The sequence below is a fragment of the Myotis yumanensis genome, unplaced genomic scaffold, assembly GCF_028538775.1.
Source record: "Myotis yumanensis isolate MYYU_CA2020_CCGP unplaced genomic scaffold, mMyoYum1.0.hap1 SCAF_4, whole genome shotgun sequence".
Taxonomy (NCBI): domain Eukaryota; kingdom Metazoa; phylum Chordata; class Mammalia; order Chiroptera; family Vespertilionidae; genus Myotis; species Myotis yumanensis.
This window is the reverse complement of record NW_027223755.1, coordinates 95,747,192-95,773,370: the sequence shown is the minus strand read 5'-3', so window position 1 is coordinate 95,773,370 and position 26,179 is coordinate 95,747,192. Positions and strand designations below refer to the sequence as shown.

Genomic DNA, 26,179 nt, shown 5'->3' with positions numbered 1-26,179 from the left:
CCGCAGACGCCAGCCCGGGCCTGGTGGGAGTGGATTCTCCTCCTCCCGGCGTGCCCTGCAGCACGGAGGCTGGGCCCAGAAGCCCGGGGCCGAGCTCCAGGTGCTGACGCTCCACGTCAGCTGCGTCCTGGGATCCGGAGACATGGCTGCGCCGGGCCCCGCGCTCTGCCTCTTCGACGTGGACGGGACCCTGACGGCCCCGCGGCAGGTAGGCGGCGCGCTGCGGGCTGGAGGCGGCGGGTGCAGGGTCTCCCGCGGTCCCCGGACGGGGCCAGCGACCACCCAGGGTGGGCACCGAGGGGCGGCGGAGGACCGCCCACCTGCTGGAGGGAGGGGATGGGCCGGAAAACTCCTGAGAGGGAGAAACTTGTCTTCGGGTGGGAAATGCAGTTCTGGACGCGCCGTAAGCCCTCGGTTTGGACCAGCGCGCTGCCCCCCGACAGCGATGTGCCTCCTCATTCTGTCATCCGTGGGACGTGCCCCGCACCCTGATGTGGAAAACAGGTTCCTCGGCCGAACGGGCCGAGCAGAGTCTCCGCTTCTCCTCCTGACACCTGTGTGCCTTTAGCATCGGAGCCTCAGCATCTGTGTTCAATGGGGACTTACCTGCGCCCTAGGGTTTGTGAGGGTCGAATGAAATCAAATAAGTTCATGAAAGTATCTTGGCTTACAGTAAGTTCTGTTCAGTAATAGTCCGTAAATGTCAGCCAGCACCATCACCCCCTTCTCCAGCGGGTCTTGGGTGATCAAAGAGCCCTAGATGGGTCCAGCCGGTGTGGCTCAGTGGTTGCGCGTCGGCCTATGAACCAGGAGGTCACAGTTGGATTTCCGGTCAGGGCACACGCCTGGATTTCAGGCTCTATCCCGGGTTGTGGGTGGGTGACTGGGGTTGTGAAGGAGGCAGCCGATCAATGATTCTCTCTCATCCTTGATGTTTTGCTCTCTCCCTTTCCCTTTCTCCCTGAAATCAATAAAAATATTTTTTTAAAAAGAGGGAGAGACCTAGATTGTTACAGGCTGCCTGTTGCGAGCCTCCCTGGACTGTGGAAACTTGCCTCCCGCTTGCAGATTTTGCTGCTGCGGGCACAGACAGGTTTCAGTTAGGATCCACGTTTGTGATGCAGCTCCCTCTGACCTCCTCCTCCTCCTCCTGCAAACGGATCACCCAGCACCAGCCGATCCACTTGAGGCCCAGATGGCCTCCCTGTCTCCAAGTTCTGTCGCTGGTTTTGGCCAGGTGGTAGCAGTGGTGGCTTCAGAATTCCACATCCAGTGTGTGTGGCCTCACACATGTCGTTCTACCTTTCCGAGCCCCATGTTCCCTGTGCCTAGTGAAGACACCCAACTGCAGGTTCTCCAAAGGCCCCTTCGGACCCTGAGATCAGAGATTGGCCCGCACTTGTGGGTTGTTAAAAGCCCCTAGTGGTCTAGAGCGAGGTTAGCCACTCATTGTTTGTCAAGAGTCTGAGAGCAAATACTCTTGTCTTCGCCGACCATATGGTTTGTAGTAACTACTCCACTTTAATGCAGAAGCAGCCATAGACCATATATAGACACAGCGTGGCTCGTGTTCCAGTAAAACTTTATTACAAAAACACAGAGCTGCTCAGTGGGGTCCATTGGCTGTAATTGTCTGCAGTGGTCGGTAAACTGCGGCTCGGTAAACTGCGGCTCGGCAAACCGTGGCTTGCGAGCCACATGCGGCTCTTTGGCCTCTTGAGCGTGGCTCTTCCACAAAATACCGGCTCTTCTACAAAATACCGACTTCTGTGCATGGGCCACGAAGTTTCAATTGCACTGTACGTGCGCGCCCACACGTGGTATTTTGTGGAAGAGCCACACTCAAGGGGCCAAAGAGCCACATGTGGCTCGCGAGCTGCGGTTTGCCGACCACAGGTCTAGGGTTTACATCCTGAGCCTTTTTACACACTATATTTGCATGCTCTCAACCTTTATCCTAAATAGAATAGTTATTACTATCCTTTTTTAAATGTTTTTATTGATTTTTTTTTTTGAGAGAGAGAGAGAGAGAGGAAGGGACGAGGGGAGAGAGAGAAACATCGATCAGCTGCCTTCTGCATAAACCCCTGACATTGGATCAAGCCCACAACCTGGGCATGTGCCCCGACTGGGAATCGAACAGCATCCTTTCAGTACACGAGACAACACTCAGCCAATGGAGCCACACTGGCCATTGTGGCTATCCTTTTAAATATAAGGAAACCGAGACTCAAGATCATCTTGATGGTGAAAATGGTGAAGTGATTATAGTTACAGGATAGTAACAGAAATGTAAAGTACAGCTTCAGGAATAATAGTTAATAATATTGTAATAATCGCCGAAACCGGTTTGGCTCAGTGGATAGAGCGTCGGCTTGCGGACTGAAAGGTCCCAGGTTCGATTCCGGTCAAGGGCATGTACCTGGGTTGCGGGCACATCCCCAGTAGGAGATGTGCAGGAGGCAGCTGGTCGATGTTTCTCTCTCATCGATGCTTCTAGTTCTCTATCTCTCTCCCTTCCTCTCTGTGAAAAATCAATAAAATATATTTTTTAAAAAATAAAAAATAAAAAATAATAATAATAATAATAATATTGTAATAACTATGACTGGTACCACATGATTGAATGAAACTTGTTGGAGGAATGACATCATAAATTATATGAATGACTAAGCACTGTGCTGGACACCTGAAACTAATATATATACAATATTGAATGTGAATTGTAATTGAAAAATAAAAATTTTAATACAAAAAAAGAGATTGTCTTGATTTCACACAGCAGATATGGTACCAGTCTCTGAGCTTCAGAGCATTGTATTTACTAAGTTTACCATTTTCTGCCATTTTTCTAAGGTAGAAGCGACGTGCCATTCGGGAAAGTGCTTTTGATTCTCAGAAGGAATCAGGTTATATAAGCATAAAGTATGAAATGGCAACCAGGCAACCCACATTGGAAGCATGATATTCTTTGCAGTGAACATAAATCAGTTTAATCCTCAAAAAAATTGTCATTTAAAAAATAATTGTTTCTATGTGCTGGGTACTCTAGGTAAAAAATAAGAAAATTTTAGTAACAGATCTATTCATTATCCAACTTTTTCCTTCCTCAATAAATGCATTCACACGTTGATAAGCACAAGGAAGTAGAAGAATGGGTTATCTTTTATTGGAGCTGCTGAAACAGGATATGATTTAAACAGGTAAACTCTAGTTAGAATGGAGTCCAGAGCTTTGCACATTTCACTGTTTTAGTAGAATTTTGTTGTACTGATTTCTTTCCTAAGAAATGCCATTTCATCTAAAAACAGTTGAGATTTGCCCGGCCAGGGTTGAGCATCAACCTATGAACCAGGAAGTCAAGGTTTGATTCCTGGTTAGGGCATATGCCCGAATTACGGGCTCGATTCCCAGTGTGGGGCATGCAGAAGGCGACGGATCAATGATTCTTTCATCATTGATGTTTCTATCTCCCTCTCCCTTCCTCTCTGAAATCAATAAAAATATGTTTAATTAAAAAATAAAAACAGTTGAGACTTAGAACAAAAGCCTGCAAAAGAGGGGGGCTTAAATTTGGGTGAATTGTTTTCCAACTTTCTGTCATGAGGAATTTAAAATATACTGAACCACTGGAAAAGTAGTACATAGAACAGCCAAATCCCCACCACTTAATTTCAACAATAATTGACATTAACTTCATTTTCCTTTATTTTTTAATTTTTGCTGCACCATTTCCTAGGCTGCAGTAATCATAGTACTTCACCCCTAAAATTTGAGCTTGCATCTCTAGAGGACAGAACATCTATCGTAACCACAGTATCATCATCACACCTAAGAAAACTCATCAATTCCCTAGTAGTGCTTAGTCCAGGGATGGGGAACCTTTTGTCTGCTAAGGGCCATTTGGATATTTATAACATCATTTGCGGGCCATACAAAATTTATCAACTTAAAAATTATCCCTGCTATATTTGGTCAAACATTTGATTAACTCACCCCTAATGCCTTGGCAGGGCCAGACCAAATGATTTCAAGGGCCTTATATGGTTCAAGGGCCAGACGTTCCCCACCCCTGCCCTAGTCCAAGGGTTGGCAAACTTTTTTTCTAAAAGGCCAGGTAGTAAATAGTTGCAGCTTAATAAATAAATAAATAAATAGTTGAGGCTTTGTGCAGGCCATGTGGTCTCTGTCACAACTACTCAACTCTGGTTGTTGCCACAGACACTACATGAATGGGTGGACGCTGACATAGCTGTTCCAGTCAGACCTTCCAGAAAAACAGGCAATGGCTCATTGTGGCCCATGGTTCCCATTTTGTCAACACTTCTGTTCCATTCACTTTTCCTTAATTGTCCCAAAAGAGTCTTTTGTCCCCAGAAGGTGAGTTTTTAACATTTTTCCACCTTAATTTCAAGCTTTTGGATCTTGTTCTGTGTTTTATTTTGTCTAGGGTGATGGATAAAGAGTTCCTCGTAATTAGCAACACAGCGTTATTTGGTAACATCACAATAATTTTGCTCTAAAGATCTGTCCTGCCCTACATGGTTTGGCTCAGTGGATAGAGTGTTGGCCTGAGGACTGAAGGGTCCTGGGTTCAATTCCGGTAAGGGGCACAAGCCTGGTTGCGGGCTCGATCCCCAGTGGTGTGCAGGAGGCAGCCAATCGATCCTTTCTCATCATTGATATTTCTATCCTCTCTTTCTCTCTGAAATCAATAAAAATATATTTAAATACACACACACACACACACACACACACACACACACTAGAGGCCCGGTGCACAACATTCGTGCATTGGGGGTAGGGCATCCCTCAGCCTGGCCTGCACCCTCTCGCAGTTCAGGACCCCTCAAGGGATGACCGACTGCCAGCTTAGGCCCACTCTCCACAGGAAGCGGGCCTAAGCTGGCGGTCAGACATCCCCCGAGGGGTCCTTAGCGCTGATGCAAAGGCGGGAGAGGCTCCCACCACCGCCACTGTGCTCGCCAGCCGTGAGCCCTGCTCTGGCTGAGTGGTGCTCCTCCTATGGGAGCGCACTGACCATGAGGGTGCAGCTCCTGCGTTGAGTGCCCCCTGGTGATCATTGTGCATCATAGCGACTGGTTGTTCCGCCATTCAGTCAGTTTGCATATTAGCCTTTTATTATATAAGACTAGAGGCCCAGTGCATGAAAATTCATGCAGTGGAGGGGGTCCCTCAGCCCAGCCTGCCCCCTCTCACAGTCTGAGAGCCCTCAGGGGCAGGAGGCGACCCAGCGATCAGGGGAAGGCGACGGCCCTAGGCGGCTGGGCAGTCAACACCCGAGGCTTGCCTGTGCCTCCGGCGGGCCCCGGGCAGCTGGGGGCTGAGGGGACTGGGGGACTCCAGAGGCAGGCACATGGAGTGGCCGGGTCTGCCTGGGGGTGGGTGGGGCCATGCCACACCTGCTGCTCCAGCAGGGCTGAGGGGACTGGGTGCCGCCATCTTTGAGGGCATGACAGTCAATTAGCATATCCCTCCTTATTGGCTGTGGGCACCACCATCTTTGAGGGTGTGGCAGCCAATTAGCATATTCCCACCTTATTGGCTGTGGGTGCCGCCATCTTTGAGGGCGGGGCAGTCAATTAGCATATTCCCTCTTTATTGGCTGTGAGCACCACCATCTTTGCGATGGCATGAGGGTCAATTAGCATATTTCCTCTTTATTAGATAGGAGATATATATATATATATATATATACACATTTTTTTAAAGATCTGTCCTGCAGTGGGATGTGGTTTAGATGCTCTGTTGTGGTCACAAGCAGCTTTATCTTATTTCCTGGTAAAAAAATATTGGCTGCCACTTGGAAGTGAAAAGGCACCTTTTACAACCCATTCACATTGCAGAACAGGTCTGACTGCTGACCACAATACCATTTAGCTCATCAATGTGTACAAGGCTTCTGTTTGAAGATGGAAGTATTGATGTTGCTGTTATTATTAATATTGCATGTTTAATATTTTGCAATCAGAGTCTTCCCCACTTCCTCCCATTCTGACATCAAGACTGAGCAATCCACTTGGGGGCCTCAGGAACTCCTTTCATGGTCATTGACTCATCGATGCTGCTATTGCAGTTCTAGATTTTTGTCTGCTAGGTCAAGATTCCACAGGAAGATGGAAAAAAGATTGCACTTCATTTAAGCCCTTCTGTACAATTCTGTTTGATTAATCATATGTATGTACTATAAAAAATATTGTTTTAAGAAAAAGAGGATTTAGCTCTAAATGTTTATATACTGAAGTTGACTTAAGTGGTTTGTTTTTAATTTCTGGTAACTATGTTTGAAAGATATTCCATGTAAGTGTTACCGGACAGGACTGGGTCTGGAGTGGGTCTGCCTGGGGTGGCCAGTCGTGTGTGGTTTCTTGACTTCATGCAGGAAAGATTTAACAAATGCATCCAAGTGATTTTGAGAGTATGTTTATTAAAGCTGGGACAGTGAAACAGGAAGGGCTTAGGATAGAAGAGGCAACAGAAGAGAGGGCTGCTTTGGCTTTTAGAAATGTTCTAGGAAAGAAGTGGGCCACGCTGGGCTGCAGGAACTCACTAAGAAGTAAAAGTCACAGCAACAGAAGGGAGTCAAGGTGGGGCTGCTGTTAGCTCACTGGGAAGTCAGAGAAAATGGGGCCTTGGACACAGGTTCAGGGGGTGAGCCTGCGATGAGCTGCTGCTGCCCACAGCTCCCCTAGTTGCAGTCTTGTGGGCACCCTTAGAGTTCAGAAGAAAGAGAGCAGAGATACATACCTAAGGGAGAAAGGCATGGGCATGCAGTAGAGAGAGTGCACCGTGGGTCCCTGGTCTTGAGACTTTTTATCTTTCTTTTGCTGGATGGGAATCTTTAGGGGAGGGTCTTAACAGAATATTCATTAGTTTCCCAGGTGTGTCCTTCAATATGTTGATTCATCAAAATGTGGTATAAAGGGGTCAAGGTTATTTCCAGGTTATTTTCATTTTTTAAAAATGTCATAGAAGAGGGACCAGGACTGAGGCCAGTCTGCCCCCCAGGACAGTCTGGAATGTGTAACCCATTTGTTCTTAAGTATCCTTGGTTAGAGAAGATAAAACCTTGTGATTCATTGCTCAAATCAGTTGGCCTTGTTTAATTATTTTGTCTCAGTTTCCCTTATTCCACTTGGCAAGGAATTTCCCTAGCTTCTTACTATCCTGCCTCATACATGTACAATTAAGATTACTAAAAGTAATGATATAAGACTGTTTTTAAAAAAATGTGTTTTTATTGATTTCAGAGAGGGAGAGAGAAACAGCAATGATGAGAGAGAATCATTAATAGTCTGCCTCCTGCACACCCCTTGCTGGAGATTGAGCCTGCACTCCGTGCACGTACCCTAACCGAATATTGAACTGTGATTTCCTGGTTCATAGGTCGACACTCAACCACTTAACCACACTGGCCAGGTGATATCAGACTTTTAAAAATTCATTATGATTTGTATTAATACAGGGATATCTTTTCATCTTAGTTTATAATTTCTCTTGAACTAGCACAGTTTGGGATTTAACAAGTATAAACTATTACCATTGAAACTACTGTTTATAGATAGGAGCATTTCTTGTGGAAAGACTTAAAAAATCTAGTTATCTTTTAGGGGTTTTTTTTGTATAATTATAATAAACCAAATCCAAACTTCCTCTATAACCTGATTATGTTATTTTGTTTTAAAGTCAACAACTTAAATCCATAAATATAGCATTTGAAAGGAAGTACTGGATCTGTGTGTGGCATGGAATGAGCACCACATGAAAACACACGTCACTGCAAAAGACTTAGATTGAGTCCACTTGTGTTTTAAAAAATGAGACCTACTTATATATGTATATGCATGTAGCCAAGTATATAAATGCATAGAAAATAACTGAACAGTACACACAGCTGTTAATATATTGTGTGTTTTAAATGAGGTAAAAATGAGTAAAATTTAACAAGTTTTTTCTGGTAAAAAGTTGATGTCTCCAAATTATAGGTGAAATATTTGGACTTGTCTACGGACCTAGAAATGAAATTGGCATGTATGCAAGTAAAGATTCTATTATTCTTTCAATTTTAGTCTCCTGATTACTTTATGGCTCATAAATTATATTTTCCTTTGTGAAATGCAGAAAATTACCAAAGAAATGGATGACTTTCTACAAAAATTGAGGCAGAAGGTCAAAATCGGAGTGGTAGGCGGCTCGGACTTTGAGAAAGTGCAGGAGCAGCTGGGAAATGATGGTGAGTTATACATTGCTAATTACATTTTTGATAAAAGAGTAACTTCTTATGACAATATTGAAACCTGTAGCCATGGAGTATCATAACTAGCCCTGAACCCTCATCCCTGATTCCTTGTTGGGGGAACATGCTCTCTGTCTTTGTTTTCCCGTTTTTCATCCTGTAAATAAATTTCTGGAGTTGCTGATGGAGCACTTGGTATGCAAATTCATGGGTAGATTCATCTGAGTCTTTGCCCGTCATACTTCTTGTCCCATCCACTGCCCTGTAGCCTCAGCTCAGGCCCTGTCTCCTGACTGTCCTCACCCAGCTGTGAGGTGCCCTCTGGGTCTAGGGCAGCCGTGGGCAAACTACGGCCCTCAGGCCGGATCCGGCCCGTTTAAAATGAATAAAACTAAAAAAAAAAAAAAGACCGTACCCTTTTATGTAATGATGTTTGTTTTTCTTTTGTTTGTTTTTTTAAATTAAATCTTTATTGTTCTGATTACATTTGTTCCTCTTTTTTTCCCATAACTCCCCTTCTCCCAGTTCCCGCCCCACCCTCCGCCGTCACTCCCCACCCACTGTCCTCATCCATAGGTGCACGATTTTTGTCCATTCTCTTCCCGCATCTCCCATTCCCCTTTCCCCCCGCCCAAGAATAGTCAGTCCATTCCCCTTCTATGTCCCTGATTCATTGTAATCACCAGTTCATTCTGTACATCAGATTATTTATTCACTTGATTCTTAGATTCACTTGTTGATAGATGCATGTTTGTTGTTCACAATTTGTATCTTTACCTTTTTCTTCTTCCTCTTCTTAAAGGAAACCTTTCAGCATTTCGTATAATACTGGTTTAGTGGTGATGAAGTCCTTTAGCTTTTCCTTATCTGTGAAGCTCTTTATCTGACCTTCAATTCTGAATGATAGCTTTGCTGGATAAAGTACTCTTGGTTGTAGGTTCTTGCTATTCATCACTTTGAATATTTCTTGCCACTCCCTTCTGGCCTGCAAAGTTTCTGTTGAGAAATCAGCTGACAGTCGTATGGGTATTCCCTTGTAGGTAACTGAGTTTCTTTCTCTTGCTGCTTTTAAGATTCTCTCTTTGTCTTTTGCTCTTGGCATTTTAATGATGATGTGTCTTGGTGTGGTCCTCTTTGGATTCCTTTTGTTTGCAGTTCTCTGCGCTTCTTGGACCTGTAAGTCCATTTCTTTCACCAGGTGGGGGAAGTTTTCTGCCATTATTTCTTCAAATAGGTTTTCAATATCTTGCTGTCTCTCATCTTCTGGCACCCCTATTATTCTGATATTAGTGCGCTTGAAGCTGTCCCAGAGGCTCCTTACACTATCTTCACACTTTCGAATTCTTTTTTCATTTTGCTTTTCCAGCTGGGTGTTTTTTGTCGAATCTTTGGTTTGATTCTTGTGCTCCTCTGGTCTGCTATTTGGTATAATATTCTTTATTTCAGTCCGTGTATGCTTACTTTCTAATTTCTTTATCGTAGCATCGAGTGTCTCATTAGTTTTCGTGAGGCTCTGCTCAAGTTTATAGCAAGCCCTCAAAATTGCAATTCTTAGCTCCATATCCTCCATTTCTGTCATGTTTTTTTGTCTCCGCATCTTTTATGCTTTCTTGGTGCACCCCCTTGTGGTCTTTGTGCGCAGTCTTGTTCTAGCCAAGCCTTAATTGTTGTAGTTAACGCTAGAGGGATTTGACCACCAGGCCGACTGGCTGTAGGAATCAGCTGTGTGGAAAACGTCTGTCTTCTGGGGAGGCGCTAATCCAGCCTTTGCCTGAGGCGATCGGCAAATGGCTGTGCGCAGGGTTTGGGCGGGGCGGGATCAACAGGGCGGGCGGAGGGAGCAGTTATGGCCGCTCTCAGTCCCGTTCCCAGAGGCTCTGCTTCTCAGAACCCCGGCAGCCGCTGCAAACCTTGGAGAGAAAGCTGCCCTCAGGTTCCAACTGATGCCGGATAATCCCGCTTCTCCCGTTTGAGTCTGGGTCCCTAGAGACTCGCCTGGATCTGGAGCCCAGAGTCTGAGACTCACTCCCGACCGAAAACGACAACCGCGCCCTCAGCCACCAGCCCGCTTTGCGCGCGCACCTCGGTACCTTTGTATTTTCCACACTGCGCCTCCTCTGAGCCTCGGTTTGCTGTTCTCTTTCCTTCTAGTTGTAGAGTCTCTCTTCAGCCAGCCTTCCTGTGGTTCTGGGTGATGTCCGTTCCGTCTTTTAGTTGTATTTTTGAAATGGTTGTTTGCGGCAGCGGTCTCCGGTGTTTACCTACGCCGCCATCTTTGGTATCTAATGATGTTTACTTTGAATTTATATTAGTTCACACAAACACTCCATCCATGCTTTTGTTCCGGCCCTCCGGTCCAGTTTAAGAACCCATTGTGGCCCTCGAGTCAAAAAGTTTGCCCACCCCTGGTCTAGGGGCTTCCTCTCTGTTGCCCTAACTCAGTGTTCCCCAGAGTTCCCTTAGTCATGAGTCAGCCAGACTCCTCCCCCACCTACTGAACCATAATCCCCAGCACAGGACCCCAGGAAGCTGGCGATTCTCATGGGCTTTCACTTCCAGTGACTCAGTAAGTCTACAGTCTGGGGAGAGGTATTTTAGCAGCTACCCAAGAGCTTCTAATGCCCGGCCTGCTGCTGTAGCACTCCCTGATTATTGGAAACTGTCTGGTTATAAATGTGTCTTGAAGACTAGGGCTGTGGATTATTCATCTCGTAGCCCCAAGGCCTCCCGGGCGCCTGGCCTTTAAGAAAGAGTGGGTGGAAAGGTAGATGAATTGATCATTCTTTTCATCACTGTTGACGTTTTTATAACCAAGCGGAGTTCCATCCACTCAGCACTGCAGATATAGCCAATTACTCTGACACGGGTGCCGGGAAAGAAATTGGTGTTTATTGTATAGCACTACACAGAGGGACCAGGCAGCTTGTGCTGGAAAATCTGAATTCCCGATGGTTTACAGACAAGAGGTTTTATAGAGCAGAAATCACGAGTAATCATGAGTGAAGAGTCCAGGGTGGTGGGCTGTGTCGATGGTCAGTTCTTACGCAAGCTTCAGCACTCTGACTTATTAAGCTCCTGGTGGCATCCTGTCCGGGTCTTGAACGGGGGAGGTCTGTAAGACATCTTGGGGTTGTGAGTCAGTGACATGATCTTAAGAGCAGAAAGAAAAGAACAGAGCTGTACATTTCATGCTTAACAGGTTATATTCTTCTGTTTTATTTAATTGATTTTAGAGCGATGAATGGAGAAAGAGAGAGAGAGAAACATGGATGTGAGAGAGAAACATCGATTGGTTGCCTCCCATACATGCCCTGACTGGGATCAGACTCAAAACCTAGGCATGTGTCCTGACCAGGAATTGAACCCGCAATCTTTTGGTTTACGGGATGACATTCCAACCAACTGAGCCTCCCAGCCAGGGCCCTTCTCTGTTATCTTAAGCAGACATATATACATTTTGAAACTTGCTTTACAGGCAGGCCTACAGGCCCCAGGACATGAATACATTCCAGTGCAGCTATGACTCTTAAGAAGAGCTAATTTCATAACTAACTAAAGCTACATTATAATATATCTAATCTGCTATGATTTGGCCCAGACAATTCTCTGTCGTGGACTGTGCACTACAGATGTTTAGCAGGGTCCCTGGCTCTGCCCACTTGATGCCAGTAGCACCCTCACCCCCAGTGTAACAATCTAAATGTCCCCAGACATTCCCAAATGTCCTCTAGAGACAAAGTCACCTCCAGCTGAGACCACTGTTCTAGATGTAATACCCACCATCCAAATCTGAGCAGGCTGTGTTTCCTGGACCAATAGAGAGCAGTCTCTGTATTCCTTTTAAACTCTCTGTTCCCTTACCTTAATTTTCCTTCTAGGTGCTCTGCTTAGAAACACTGAACAACATTGTAAGCACATTAAGCCTGGAAACTGTGCTACCTGGTCCCGATTGCCCTTTCTGCCTCTAGTCATATATTTACCCACAGGCTCAGGGGTGTTGTGTCAGTGTAGGACAGTGTCCGTACTTTTCAGTGAGTCAAAACAACAGAATCAAAACATTCACAAGCCAAAAGGAAGTTAGGACCCACCTGTGTCAGAATCACCTGGGGAGTTTGTTAAAATACCCCCAGCACATATCCTGGGAATCCGCATTTTAGCAGTACTTAACGTTTGAGAATTCATTTCGATTTGGGTGTGTAGAGTCTCCAAATCTGACTACATATAAGAACCACCTAAAGAGCTTTATTTAAAAAATCTGATTTTTAGTCTGGCCCCTGCAGAGTCTGATTCAGAAAGCAGAGCCTAGAAGTCTGCACAGTTTCATCGTGTTGGTGATGCTAATTCCCAGGAGGTTTGGGAACCATCATTGGCTTCCATCTTCCTTTACAGACAGGCAAGCTGAAGGCAGAGGCATGAAATGGCCCATCACTGATTCTCCCATCTCCAGCCTAGTGATCATATTTTAAATATGTAATGAAGAACCTTAAAAAAAATAAACTTAACAGAGCTTTTTCTCACTCTCCCAGTCTGTGAAGATGAGGTGTCCGCACTGGAGTTCAGCAGTTTTATTGGTGATACATGTTAATCAAGACATAGGAACACAAGTTCCCATTCGTTGCATTCTGAGTTTTCTTTTGTTTTGGTTGCAGTGGTTGAAAAGTATGATTATGTGTTTCCAGAAAATGGCTTGGTGGCGTACAAAGATGGGAAATTCTTGTGTAAACAGGTGGGTTCTTGAGTATCCAACTACTGAACTACTGTCTACTACTAGTGAAATGTTTTCCAAAAATGTATTTGACACGGCCACCTCTGGGGAGGTACATTTGGGAGCTGAGGAACAGGTGGGAATGAATCTTCGCCCTGTATATTTTTACATTTGGAATGTTGAATCATGGAACTGTTACATATTCCAAATTGTTATCTATATTTTTATAATTGTTTTTTAAGGACACTTAATCTAATATTTCTGTTGTGATAGCAGAGGCTGGGTCAAAAAGCGCCACTACAAGCATATTAAGTACTATGTACTTAATTAACACTCTTGTCAGTAGTATTAAGATCATTCTGTTCAGATACGATATCTGAGAAAGCCACAGTGGAACAAATATATTTTGTGTCAGTATTTTGATTAAATAAAAGCAGCACCAATAAACTCTGTGAGTCTTCCATGAAGCATTTGAAAGATAATGAATACAGAAATCTTGACTAAGGAAGCAAAACATGCTTTTGACTGAGCCCTTTCCGGTTTGCCTTAGGGTCTCAACCAGAGAACAAAGGGAAAGAAGGGAAAAGGTGGTGGAGGCGTCATCCTCGCTGCCACATCAGCCGGGTGACCCTGACTGACAGTGGCTGACGATCATTTTAAAAGTGCCTCCCACTGATGAAGTAACTCCAGTGTCTTCTTTATCCTAGAGTATTCAAGGTCACTTGGGTGAGGCCCTAATCCAAGACTTAATCAACTACTGTCTCAGCTACATTGCGAAAATTCAGCTCCCGAAGAAGAGGTGAGTTTGCTTTTCGCAGAGGCTGCCAGGAATGTGGAGGGATGGCATTGGGTGGGTAGGTGCTCTTTTAAGAATCCCTGGAACCCTTCTGGAAAGCCAGGGGTAGAAGAATGAGTATGCAAATGATGGCACGTCCACTTGATGGAAATTGAAAAGAACATGCTTTCAGAGGCTACCGGGTAGGGGAAATGCCTGTGAGTCAGCAATGTGGAAAAGCAACATAAACCCCAGCCCGGGAAGTCTCAAACTGGAGGCCCGCAGAGCAAAGCCCACACAGCAAAGTTTGCCTGGCCCACGGTTAAACCATACCTGAATTAGCTGCAAGCATCTGAAAGTCTGATTTCACATGTTGGAATGTCTGGATTTCAGGCTTTTGCTGCACCTGAAGACCCGACAACTGGATGCCCACATAGCAGCACTCCCCTGCTCCCGCCCCAGTCTTTCACAGGCCACTTCTCCCATCTTTCTGACTTCTGCAGGCATTGGGTTTAGGGACCCACCTCTTGGATTCTGTTATCTCAATTCCCATTTTTATTTATTTTAACTTTTAAGTATTTATTGTTTTCAGAGAAGAAGGGAGAGGGAGAGAGAGATAGAAACATCAATGATGAGAGAGAATCATGGATCGGCTGCCTTCCGAGCACCCCACACTGGGGATCACACTCCCCACACTGGAGATCGAGCCCGCAACCGAGGCATGTGCCCTGACTGGGAATTGAACTGTGACCTTCTGGTTCATAGGTCGACGCTCAACCACTGAGCCACACCGGCTGGGCAAATAACAATAATGTACACACATGCCTACAGTTAAAAAATTGGCAGGAAATGGACACTTGTTAACAGCAGCTGTATCATGGTGGTGAAGGTACAGGTGATTTCTTTGAAAGACTTTTCATTTTATTTTCAGTGTTCTGCACTCTATATGTAACACCTTAATGATCAGAGGGAGAAACGTTTTTAAAATGGCATTTAAACTTCAGAGCAACACTGCACTTTGGTTACTCCTCACCTGAGGATATTTTTTCCATTGATTTTTAAAGAGAGTGGAAGGGAGGGGAGAGACAGAGGGAGAGAAACATCGACGTGAGAGAGACACATTGATTGGCTGCCTCCCGCACAGGCCTCCACCTGGGCTGGGGTTGAACCCCGCAACCAAGGTACATGCCCTTGACTGGAATTGAATCCGAGACCCTTCAGTCTGCAGGCCGTTTCTCTATCCACTGAGCCAAACTGGCTCGGGCGGCAATGCTGCACTTTAAAGACTAGCTGCAGAACTGATGGGACAGGTGCCCCTGCCCAGCACCTCCACTGAGAGGGAAGGGGCTTCCCTTTCCACAGGGGTCTCATAGGATGAGACGGGCTGGACCCAGCTTGCAGCTGGGTGAGGGCACATGGGCATTCATTATCCTGCTCTGTCTACTTTTGTGTATATTAGAAATTCTCCATAGTAAAAAGTAAAACTGCATCTTACATCCCAGGCCAGCTCAGTCTTTCCGTTAAGCATTAAGGAAGGATAAAAAAGGCAAGCAGGATCCTGTCCTCAGACAGGTGTCACCTCAAGAGGGAGATCTGTGTGCGGAGCAGCAGTTCTGAATTAGCGTGACATGGTTGCTGAATTCAAGAAGCAGAACTGAGACCCAGCTTGATCGGCCTTTGCCCACATTTCTCAGCAGTACTAGCTGTCACAGTAAGACTTCGGTGCGGAGTTGAATGCCAGGCAAACAGCCTTAATCCTGATTTTTAGGATAGAAGGCTTTATAAGATGTATCGGCTTCCCTTTGTGCCATGGGAATAGAGCAATACTGTCCCTGAGTTGGGGAAAATTAATTGAACTCTTTTTCTGACAGTTTAGGACCCACAGCCCTAGGGTCGCCCTGGGAATGGTCCCCAGTCCCCCACCCCCCAGTGTACATGTGGAAGGTGTAGGGGACACGGCTGGTCTGCACCAACTCCAGGACCCCCGGGGGAGGGCGTGGGGGGAGGGTTAGAGAAAGTGTCCCAGGTGCACTGCAAGGTAGGCACAGCTGGGGAAAGGAGCTGGGGTCGCAGTGTACTGTGAGTACTCACTGCTTCCCAGTATGCAGATGACTTCTGCATAAACTGGAACATGTGGTTTTCACAAGACCCTTCAGAGGTAACCAGAGTGGGTGCCAGTAGCCCCTTTCTGAGGCTAGAGAGGGCCCAGAGTCGCCCAGCCCAGTAAGAGGGGCCTTGGCCTTGCACAGGGTCCTCGCTCTGCACGCGGCCTGTGTCCTCAGCATTTACAGGTGGTGCTGGCTGGACGTCGGGGCTGTGGGGCGGGGAAAGCAGAGGGTCCAGGGAGAAGGAGTCAGCCTCACAGGCGTCCCTGCTAGAACCGGAAGACACTTCAGAGCACACCGTCTGTAAACAAAACACTTCAGTCTCATTTGTCAGAATAAATAGCTTACAAGTTACTTGAGTTTTTAAGAAACTTTTTGAAATTCAAACTGGAAACATGGTGGGGAAAAGTGCTTTTTTAAGAAGCCCCTTCATTTGAGGTAACTTCAAAAGGGTCAGGCTGTTCTCATTTTCTGTCAGGTCAACCCGTCAGAAACAGCCCGCCAGTGGGTGACGAGTTTCCTCAGTTCCTGGGAGTTCGTGGGTGACCCTCAGAGCCTTTTCCTGGGCCACGTTGCTTAGTAAAGCAGTGACTTCAGGAGGTCCCTGGCCGAGCTGTCTGGGACATACATTTTCAAACTCCTCAGGGAACTTGGAGAGCTGGTCATCATTTATATTGACTCTTAGATTCTCTGCCCAATGCCAGCCCTATTGAACAGAATAGAATGGGAGTTTAGGATTTCTGTAGCCACGTCAAAATAGAAAAAACAAAGGAACAGGTGAAATTAATTTCAGTGTTTCATTTAGTCTCATATATTCAAACTACAATTATTTTAACATAGTGAACATAAATCATTATTATTGATGATCACATTCCTTTTCCTACTAAACCTTTGAAATCGAGTCTCAGTTCAGTGAGCTGAATTTCCAGGCTCACGGCGGCATGTGGCTCGTGGCTGCCAGGACGCCCCGCCCAGCGGAGTGTGGACCACACCAGCCTCTGCCTTTTGGAATCGCCCAGCTTTTCAGCCCGTCTGTCCATCTAGAATGTTGCCCGAATGGGTAATGTACCTCTGTCCCCTTCCTCTCCAGGGGCACTTTCATCGAATTCCGGAACGGGATGTTAAATGTGTCTCCTATTGGACGAAGCTGCAGCCAAGAGGAACGCATTGAATTCTACGAACTCGATAAAGTGAGTGTTTCTGAAGCATCCTGGGTCTGGGAAGGTAAGAGGGGCCACGTTCTGGCCACAGTTACAGTGTGCAACACAGTAGACAGCCGGTGTCTTTTTGTCTTTCTCAGAAAGAAAACATACGACAGAAATTTGTAGCAGATCTGCAGAAAGAGTTCGCAGGAAAAGGCCTCACGTTTTCCATAGGTATTGTATGTTCAAGCTTTGCCGGGGTGTGTGGTGGGCGGGTGCGTGCCTGAAGTTGGGCTGTGCCGTCTGCAGGGGGGCAGGAGGACTTCAGGAGCAGTCCATCCGTAGGAGAAACCCACTCCCCTGTGTGATGGGCAGGGCAGAGACTTGCCCTGCTAGGTAATGGCTTCCAGCTGCTGGGCTGGGCTCTAAGTTCTCACCCAGCAGGAGCCCTCCTCCCTGCATTTCTCCTCCTGGTCAGAAATAAGAGCATCTTGCGTATTAATGAAGAATAAGAACTTCCCCTCACACCTTTGGGCAGCCAGGCACGTTAGTGAGCTCCAAAGCAGAGAAGGGATGGGAGCCTCTTCGGTACATTAGACTGAATTAGATGTCAGCTCGGTTGGTTCTGTAAATGAAGAAACTGAGGCCCAGAAAGGAAAGGCTTTATTCACGACGATGGACCAGCACACGGCCGTTTCTGGTGACTGATGCACTCCTTCCCACGCTCATGTCTCAGGCTTGTTTTTTGGTAGAATAAGCCTGTCAAATGCTTCAGGCAAGCGATCTCCCCCGTCAGTGCCGATCTCTCCTGTCAGTGCCGATGAGTCATTACTCAAAGCCCTCTCATTTACTAGCGCTAATGAATGTGCGGGTTGTGGGGAGACTGGGACTGCAGAGGGAGTTATGTGTAATAGATGAGTGGGTGGGCTTTTAAGCATTGTCGAACTGTGAGATGAACACTGTTCTGACACAGCTTTGAAAGGGTTTTTGTTGCGGTAAAAGCTGCCTGTAAATCCCCTCCCCTGTGTTTTCATTGTCCTGCAAGACGAGCTGGATGCAGCCGCTTCCAGGCATTCTCCACTCGGAGCTGAGGAGCTGAGCGAGTGGAAGCTGGAGGTCAGCACCACTGAATGGGGCTCTTACCAGATCTCCCCCAGCATGCTTCACTCACTGACAGAGCAGCTAAATGCAGTGCCCCCCTCGCTCTGCGGGGTCCTCTGGGTCCCACTTTCAGGTTTTAGGTGGAATAATGTTGGAAAAACACATAAGGTGGAATGAACCTCTAGAACCTAGCCCTAAAGAAGTGTAAGCAGCGGCTCGAGGATCCAGTCCATTGCACACTCCTTCCAGTGACACGTCGTTAGCCTCCCTCTCACCCTCAGCCTGTGTGTCCCCTCCCCACTTGGCAGGAGGCCAGATCAGCATCGATGTCTTTCCTCATGGATGGGACAAGAGGTACTGCCTGGGACACGTGGAAAAGGACGGCTATAAGACCATTTATTTCTTTGGAGACAAAACCATGCCAGTGAGTATGGAAGTGTTTTTGCGGTTTCATTGTTTGGTTTGGGCTTGAAGGGAGGAAATGGACAAATGGGCTTTTTCCCTTCACCCACACATTCCCCAGCCCAGCTCAAACTGAGGGATGCTTCTGTCCTCCGGAAGGGTGTGATTGGGGTGGTTAAGGCCCCCTCCCCTCCCTGCTCCGACACCTGACACCTCAGTGGAGGTAAGAATCCAGTGAGCCTTCACTTTGGCTTTTGAATTAAATATTGCCCTCCTCCAGTGCCTTCCAGAACACCTGACCCAGGGCTGCTGTCAAATCCTCTTCGCATTGCAGAGCCCTTGCCATTCTTTTTCCTCCGTATTTTGTTTCCCAGAGGCATTCATTTCGGTTCCAAATGATAGGACAAGGAGTCTCTTGAGTCTGGAATTTGGGAGGGGGTGGGTCAGTCCTGAGCATCACACACAGGGTACAGGAGCCCCCACCCCCCAGAGGTGTCGGAACCCCCTAGTCCAGGACTGACTCTAAGCTGGAACTGAGAGCAGAGCCCGGTGTTGAAGGGCAGCGCCAGCAGGAGGAGTCCCTGGCGGGTATTTCCCTGGAGCCCTCTGGCAGCCAAGCAAGGCTCTCCTCAGGACAGGCGGGTGCCAGGACATTGTCACCGTGAGGCCCGAGGGAGGCTCAGTGCCAGGGGTTCCTGCCCAGTCTCAGGCTCAGCGTCTCCCTTTAAATTCCTCTCGCCCTCTGTGCCCTTCCGTGGTTACCTTGCCATCGGGCGTCCTGGGCCGTACTGCACTCAGCAGGTGCATCATAAATGCTGCATAGGGAGTTTTTTAGCCCTTCACTCTCTGGTCCCCTCCAGAATTCTTGCTTCCTTCAGCTAAGATCTATCCCAAGTGGCCCTGCCTTTCAACATGAAAGGCACTTCTGGATATATAGTTTCGTGTCCTTTCTGAATTATGAAATGGAGATTCAGAAAGGGTAAGTAACTTGCCCAAACTGGGAGCACCAGAACAAACTCCCTGCTCTTTTAAGAGTGTGCTTTCCCGTCAGCAAACCCTCTCCAGCGAGTGAGAAAGGTTCTAATTCCCAAAGGAACGCCGTTCTTTTCAGGAGGCGTATCGGCCAGCCTTTTCCTAATGACAGAGAACCAGTTTCTAGTCACATCCTGCACCCAGCACTCCGGACGCAGCGGTGCTTTCAGTACCGGCTTTGGGAGAAGTTAGCTGATGCAATGACCCCGAGGTCTAAGGAACGGCTAGGAGCTTCTTCAAGTCCTCCCATGGGTGCTGTCTCCTCCAGGCTGAGGAGAGAGCTATCAGACAGGAGAGAACACCTTGCTGTGAGGAGGCGTTCTGCTGTGCGTTCCAGGTCCCTCAGCTGGGACTTGGCACAATGCAGCCTAGTTCTTGAGCAAGTCAGAAAGTGACTTCCTTGGGAGTTCTTCATTTGTGAATTTGTTTCCTAGTCTTTTTAACTGCTACATCGTCACACATCAATTGTTTTTCTAAATCTTGCCTGCTTTTAAGAAATGGATACTATTTTTAATGTTTTTATTGATTTAAGAGAGAGGAAGGGAGAGGGAAAGATAGAAACATCAATGATAAGAGAGAATCATCATCAGCTGCCTCCTGCATGCCCCCTACAGGGGATCGAGCCCGCATGTGCCCTGACCGGAATCGAACTGTGACCTCCTGGTTCATGGGTTGATGCTCAACCACTGAGCCACACAGGCCGGAGCAAAAGTGGATATTATTCCATGGAGGTCCCCCCACCCTCATTCTTAAGTCATATGCATTCATTGTAGAAAACGAGGAAAGTATGGAGAAGAAAGAATAAGTCACCTGTTGTCACAGCTGATGTGCCTCCCAGGCTGTCCTCTCTGCACCGATAGGATCGCACATGTGGGACTCCTGCATGTTCATTGTTTACTTCCTGCTTTTGTTCTCAAACCATATTTTATTTCCCCCACGTTAGTGAGTCTTCTCTGCAAACAAGATGTTAGTGGCTATTGAACATTCTGTCATTTGAGCGTAGTTCATTCACCCGTTTCCCTAGGAGAGGCGGCTTCTTGCTGTTGTAAGGAACACTGGTCAGCGCTCTCACATCATTCTTTGCCCTCAGCTCTGTTCCTCTTGTCAGTGGTTTCCTGGAAATGGGAGTGAACAGTCCAGCATCTCAGCCTTTTAACAACATGTCGATTCTTAAAACTTTAGGCACAGAGCTGTCAAATACTAGCTTTAAACGCTGTTCACATTCGGGGATAGACACTTTGAAAGCTGTTTTCTCTCTGTGTATCAAGGCAAATGTTTTTGCAGCTTCCAGGGAAGTGGCACCTGAGCTAAGAAGCCATTTCCCTGCCGAGCACCCCAGGCTCAGACCTGCCTGCGAGTCCTCTCCCGAGACAGCCTCTGACGGGACCGATGCTGCACCAAGGGTGCCGCCTGCTTTGGGCACCTCCAGAGAGCAGAGTAAAGGAGGAGGCCTGGGCCTTGCTTTTCTGAGTACTTGTCAGCTCTGGAAACCTCTCATCCTTCCCACCAGTCACAGACCAGGATCTGAAAACCCAGCTCAGAGTTCTGCTTTCGGGCTGAGGGAGACCTGGTTTGCCTCAGGAAGGAGATGGCCAGGCACAAAAGACGCGCCCCGAACTGCTCTGCCTGGCGTTCCAGGGCTGCAGCTCACCGTCACACACTGAGAAAGCAGCCACATGGTGCTGGCAGGCAGCACGCCCTCAAATTCCCCTTTCCTCCACGTTCCCTGGCGGGCCGCCCAGCAGTGGTCCCAGGACACTGGGCACCTTGCAGCACTTACTGTCAGCTCTCGGCTCTTAGGACATCCTGGGCCTCTAGAGCCGGTAGCTTTTATTCCTTATTGAGGTGCGTGTACAGCCCCCGCAGTGACTGCCCCCTCAGCCAGGAGAAGCCCTGCTCCGCACTCTTTGAGGGCACAGCCCTCAGCTCTGTGCCCACGACAACTGGACGTTTGACAGATGCTAGTTAAACTGACCTGAGGTCAGCGTCCACGGGCAGCAGGAGTGTGAACTGCAGGCGACAGGGAGTCTGTCTGCCCGCAGGAGTGTCCGCTTCCTCTTAACGCGGTTTCCTCTTGGTCTCCAGTGTCAGGATAATCGGGGTTCACTTCTGCAACAGTGTGTGCAGAACTGGGGGGGGCGATGGGGACTGAGCCTGCTCAGCCCCTCCCCCTGCAAACACCGCTAGGTTTCACCGCCTGGCCCGCCTGGTGGGGATTTAACCCTTTGCACTCCGAACCATTCTGGACATTGGCTACCAGCTACTCTACGCTACTTTGCGGCGGAAACGTGCATTTACAGACCCTCGTATTATTTAGTATAATTTTGGAACCAAGTAACGTATTATAATGATATTGGACTTATATGAATTGGGTGACATCAAGGAATGTATATTTACAAAAAAAACAATATTTTATTGTTTATAATTTTGTACAGTATAAGTTTTGTAACACTCCCCAATATGCATTGCAGGCTGATTAGTGCATGTTTGACAGTAATAAGTGGTTTGACGCCTGCCACCAGGTGTTTTCCTGTTAGAACACACAATGCAGTCCCGTTTTCTTTGTCCCACATCGGGAATATGTAGTTTATTGTTTAATCCGACACAAAACCCGCTGACATTTCTTGTATATATCTTAGTAATTTTACGATATTTTGATTTAATTTCTTGTGCCATTTCAAGATAAAACTTCAGGGAAACATGCATGTCTCAAAAAACTGCGTTGAAATAACTCAATTCCCCGTAATCACTAATAAATTGCAATGTCCCCTGAGAGGGGACATCCGAGTGATATGCTAGAATTCCGATGTCCCCTGAGAGGGAACAGCGGAGTGCAAAGGGTTAAATATTCATGGGCGGTTTCTCTGAGCTGAGGCCTCGCCTTTGGGCCCGTCATTCACTCTAACAAGGTGGTCATTCACTCTAACAAGGTGATCGCCGTTATTCATCCCTTTGCCCCTTCACTCCCTTTATCTTCACTCAGGAACCGGTTTTGTTTGGATCCTGGAAGCTGAGCTTCCGCAGCCTGAGCCAGGGAGCCTTTGGTGCACATGCACGTCCAGTGTGGGAGCTTCTCTGTCTGAGGCCTCACTGCTCCAGAGGGGCCCTCGCAGCTCAGTGCTTTGGCTCTGCTGCTGCCTCCCTCCGACTCTGGTTTGCAAGCTCTGTGCAGCTACCGCACAGAGGAGGCCAGCCCCTGGCAGGAGGGAGGTTGGTGGGGTTTGTGGTGCAGACGCTTCGCTGCCCTCTGAAAGCAGGCGGAGCTGAAAGGGACCCAGCAGCCCGGCCCAGCTGAGGGAGGTTTTGATTCTCTGGACCCGGCTTCCGTGGGTGAATTACACAGTAGCTCCCAGCCCCATCCCGGCAGGACCAGGGGAGACTCATGCAAATTAGGCATCTGCCAGGCACACATCTGTCCCCAAATGTGACATCCTCTCCAGGGAGGGGCAGGCACAGCTGTGAGCCCTCCTTCCTTCAGCGGTCACTCTGCCTCACGGTGCACCCTGGCTGGCGGCTGGGAGCTCCTGGCTCCACTCTGCTTCCATCCTCACCCCGTTCCTCAGAAAGACCTGCTATAGGCGAGCCTCATTGTGGCCTGGAGTGCCGCTTTCTGGTGGCTTCACAGGTCTCAGATCCTGACCATGGTCTTCAGACCCTCCGGGGCCTGGCCCTGCCGGCCCTTCCAGCTTCCAGCCCTGCCTGGCAGGTTCTGAGAGCTGAGCTGCCTTCCCCGTAGGGAGCCGGTCACACACTTGTCCCTTCCCTCCCCTCAGGCCTTTACTCAAAGGCCCCTCCCTGGTCACTCCAGGTTCCCTTCTCCTCTGTTCTTTGCAGCTCCTTCCCATGTCCGGGAGCTGGGAGGCAGCCCTTGTGTCGTTTTGTGGTTTTGTTGTCACCACTGTATCTCCAGTTGCTGAAAACATCCAGGCAGGGAGCAGTTGGGTGATAGGTGACTACTAACTGCCCCCTCCTAAGTCTGTGGCATTGGCTTCTTCCGGACGCTGCAGGAGTTTGTTTTCCCTTTGAACGTAGTCCTCTGTGGTGGTGTTTACCTGCCAGGCCATTTCTGAGAGAAATCTGGCCTTTTTAAAGTCAGAGGAATTACTAGAAGTGGTTCCACAGCTACTTGTTTAGGCAGCAGATACAGGGCCTCTGGGTGACCAGACGCCCGCAGGCTCCTGGGAGCACTGGGAAAGGGCATTCACGGCGCAAGGTCAGGGCCTCCTGACATGGCCCCTCTACCCAGCACACCTTGGGCCCGGCCACGGCCCCTCCGGACATCGTGAACTCGCTTCCCCTGGGGAAGTGTCTGCTTGGGGCTAGTTAATCTTCAGGTGGGAGAGCAGGAGTCATCTCATGGGTCAGTCAGCCCTTTAAAAGAATGTCAGGTTTTCCGACAGACTCTTTATGAGAAAAACCCATGTTCTCAGCCGCTATTTTCGTTGTATGAAAACTAATTGATTTTTCTCAAGATTTGGAGTTAGATTGCTTATCCAGTTTTATGAGGAAATTCCATGAGAAGAAAAGCAGGAGCTGTCCCCCCACAGCACTGGGCAGGAAGCCCGATTCATTCACCCGAGACAGCGGGACTGGGACCCACAGTCACGGCGCCCCCACCCTCCCTCCTCCCCCGCAGCAGCGTGTCAGGTCCTCCCAGGTCCGGGCCCTCAACTCTGGAGTGTAATGACCCAGACAAAATACTGTAAACACCCAGACAGCCGAACAGGGGCTGCTGCTGGTTCTGCCACAGAGGTTGCTTTCCGGCGCCTTACCCAGATCCCATGATCTTATCACCTACTCCCCCAGCGCTGTGGGAGATGCCACCAGGTGGGGAGTTGCCCAAAGAACCCCCCTCACCAGTGGTAGAACCAGGATCTAATCCAGGCCACGTGGCTCAGCCAGCCACATGGGCCTGTTTCCAGTTAAATGAATCAAAGTCAAATTCAGTTCCTCTGTCCGCTAGCCATATGGCGAGTGCTCCATAGTCACGTGTGGCACATGGCTTCCGTCAGCCCAGAGACAGGCGTGTCCAGCACAAGAAACCTGGGAGCAGGGGTTCTGGCTGTGGCTGCCCCCCTCCTGTGGCTCGTTAGAAAGGCCCAGGTGCGGTGGGAACAGGTCGATGGCACTGAGCATCCTGTCACCTGCCGAGCCTGCTTGTTTATAGAATAAGCCTTCGGTCTTCACAAGAACACCGCGAGCTCGTTCACCGGCATAATTACCCGTTCCCCTGAGTCACAGTTCAGGAGAAGGTGACACCCTTTCTCGGCGTGACTATCTTTTAGTTTCCAGAGGAACCAGGTAACCGAGGAAACCCTCCTTGCCCCGTCCAATGGCAGGTTCCTCCTTCCTCTGGTAGCCCTGGCATCAGGCAATGGCTCTGTCTGCTTCGTGTCTCCGCAGGGTGGGAACGACCATGAGATCTTCATGGACCAGAGGACCATGGGCTACACCGTGATGGCCCCCGAGGACACGCGCAGGATCTGTGAAGAGCTCTTCTCCTAACGCCCCTCCGTGAGAGGGCAGGAAGGCCCAGCTACAAGCCCGAAAGGGTCGCCCCGTGGCCAACCCCAGATCTCTCCCTCCCGTGCCAACAGACATTTACAACCATCCAGCCCAGGACAGACATGTAAAAACACTTCCTGAAATGAAGCACCTGCTGAGTGTCGTGTCGGCTTGGTAGGAGCCTTGAGACCAGGGCACTGTGGTCATCAGCGGTACTAAGCTAAGTGACCTCTGAACTCTTGTGTTCCCACCTCACTTCCTGTTTGAGAGCCATAGACCTCAGCGTGGCCTGTGGACGACTGGCCGGGCAAGTGACAGCTGACCCGACGGAGTTTGCACTCCGCTGGCCTGGTTCACAGGTTAGCTCAGATCCCCTACAGTGAGGGGCTGGTTCTCTAACCATCGACTTGGGAGACAATAGTCCCAACAGCCCTTCCCCAGGGCCGGCTCTGAGCCCAGGTTCAGAGAGACTAACGGGTGTCACCCTTCACCAAAGAACCTTCTGCCTGGGCCTCCCAGGGGCCTGATTTGCCTGGTTTCTCAGGTATCAGGTGAAAGCCACGGCAATTAGGGCAGAAGCTGCCCTGTTTCTCTGCAAACCTTTGAATAAATAAGTGCGGGACCCTGGCCCTCACCCTGATTCCAGCCTTGGGGCTGGGACAGCCTTGGTAGGGCCTGGGCCTTCCCCCCTCCCTCCCAGGTTCTGCAGGTTCCTCATGGAACTGGAAGGCCCCCCCAGGCCCTGGTCCAGAACAGGGCGGAGACGGCTTGCCCAGGCAACGGTTAACGTCGATTCCCAGCCTCTGGAAACGTAGGGACCCACAAGCCCTTAACAGATTGGTACAAGGGCCCCAGGCCGGCTTCAGTCCACAGCGGGACCTCTGCCGGGGCCCCACCAACCTGAATCCATGCGCTTTGCACCCCCCACCTTTCTGCCCCCACCAGGTGCTTTCATCACAGAGGAGCCTGGCTTCCCCCCAGAGCTGTCCCTGAGCTTCTCAGCTCTAGACAGTCTGCCCCCCACCACGGGGTTGATGTTTTTAGCGGTTCCCAGGACATGCCATCGGTGGCATCTTGTCGAAGTGTTTTGCAAATGGACTGTAATGACCTTTCAAAGTGACGAGTAGCAAATTAAAGTGATTGTATTGTTTCCTA

At 48.5% G+C, this 26,179-nt stretch overlaps 2 protein-coding genes across 3 annotated transcripts in view; one reads left to right on the top strand and one right to left on the bottom strand.

Annotated features, from left to right (window-relative positions):
- Positions 1 to 88: 88 nt before the first annotated feature.
- Positions 89 to 26,179, top strand: PMM2 (phosphomannomutase 2). 2 transcript variants are annotated; one of them, XM_070413002.1, is made up of 8 exons: positions 89 to 208; positions 8,143 to 8,254; positions 12,907 to 12,983; positions 13,670 to 13,761; positions 16,933 to 17,032; positions 17,143 to 17,218; positions 18,394 to 18,509; positions 24,923 to 26,179. In XM_070413002.1, exons 1-8 carry the CDS (start codon positions 143 to 145, stop codon positions 25,022 to 25,024), a joined length of 741 nt encoding a protein of 246 aa, XP_070269103.1. In that variant the 5' UTR covers positions 89 to 142; the 3' UTR covers positions 25,025 to 26,179. The 2 variants fall into 2 exon arrangements, with proteins under 2 accessions (XP_070269103.1, XP_070269104.1); XM_070413003.1 differs by lacking the exon at positions 89 to 208 and adding an exon at positions 8,030 to 8,052.
- The window catches only part of CARHSP1 (calcium regulated heat stable protein 1), a 29,176-nt gene continuing 14,121 nt past the window's right edge, over positions 11,125 to 26,179 (bottom strand). Inside the window, exon 5 of the mRNA XM_070413011.1 lies at positions 11,125 to 11,407. Within this exon, the coding sequence (XP_070269112.1) occupies positions 11,395 to 11,407 (13 nt within the window). The 3' untranslated portion in view covers positions 11,125 to 11,394. The remainder of the gene's footprint in view (positions 11,408 to 26,179) is intronic.

Excerpts from the sequence above, each read along its gene's own strand:
- PMM2 (XM_070413002.1), top strand. The coding sequence starts at position 143 with ATGGCTGCGCCGGGCCCCGCGCTCTGCCTCTTCGACGTGGACGGGACC. Across the intron at positions 8,255-12,906 it reads GGAGCAGCTGGGAAATGATG|TGGTTGAAAAGTATGATTAT; the intron begins GTGAGTTATACA and ends TTTTGGTTGCAG. Across the intron at positions 13,762-16,932 it reads ATTCAGCTCCCGAAGAAGAG|GGGCACTTTCATCGAATTCC; the intron begins GTGAGTTTGCTT and ends CTTCCTCTCCAG.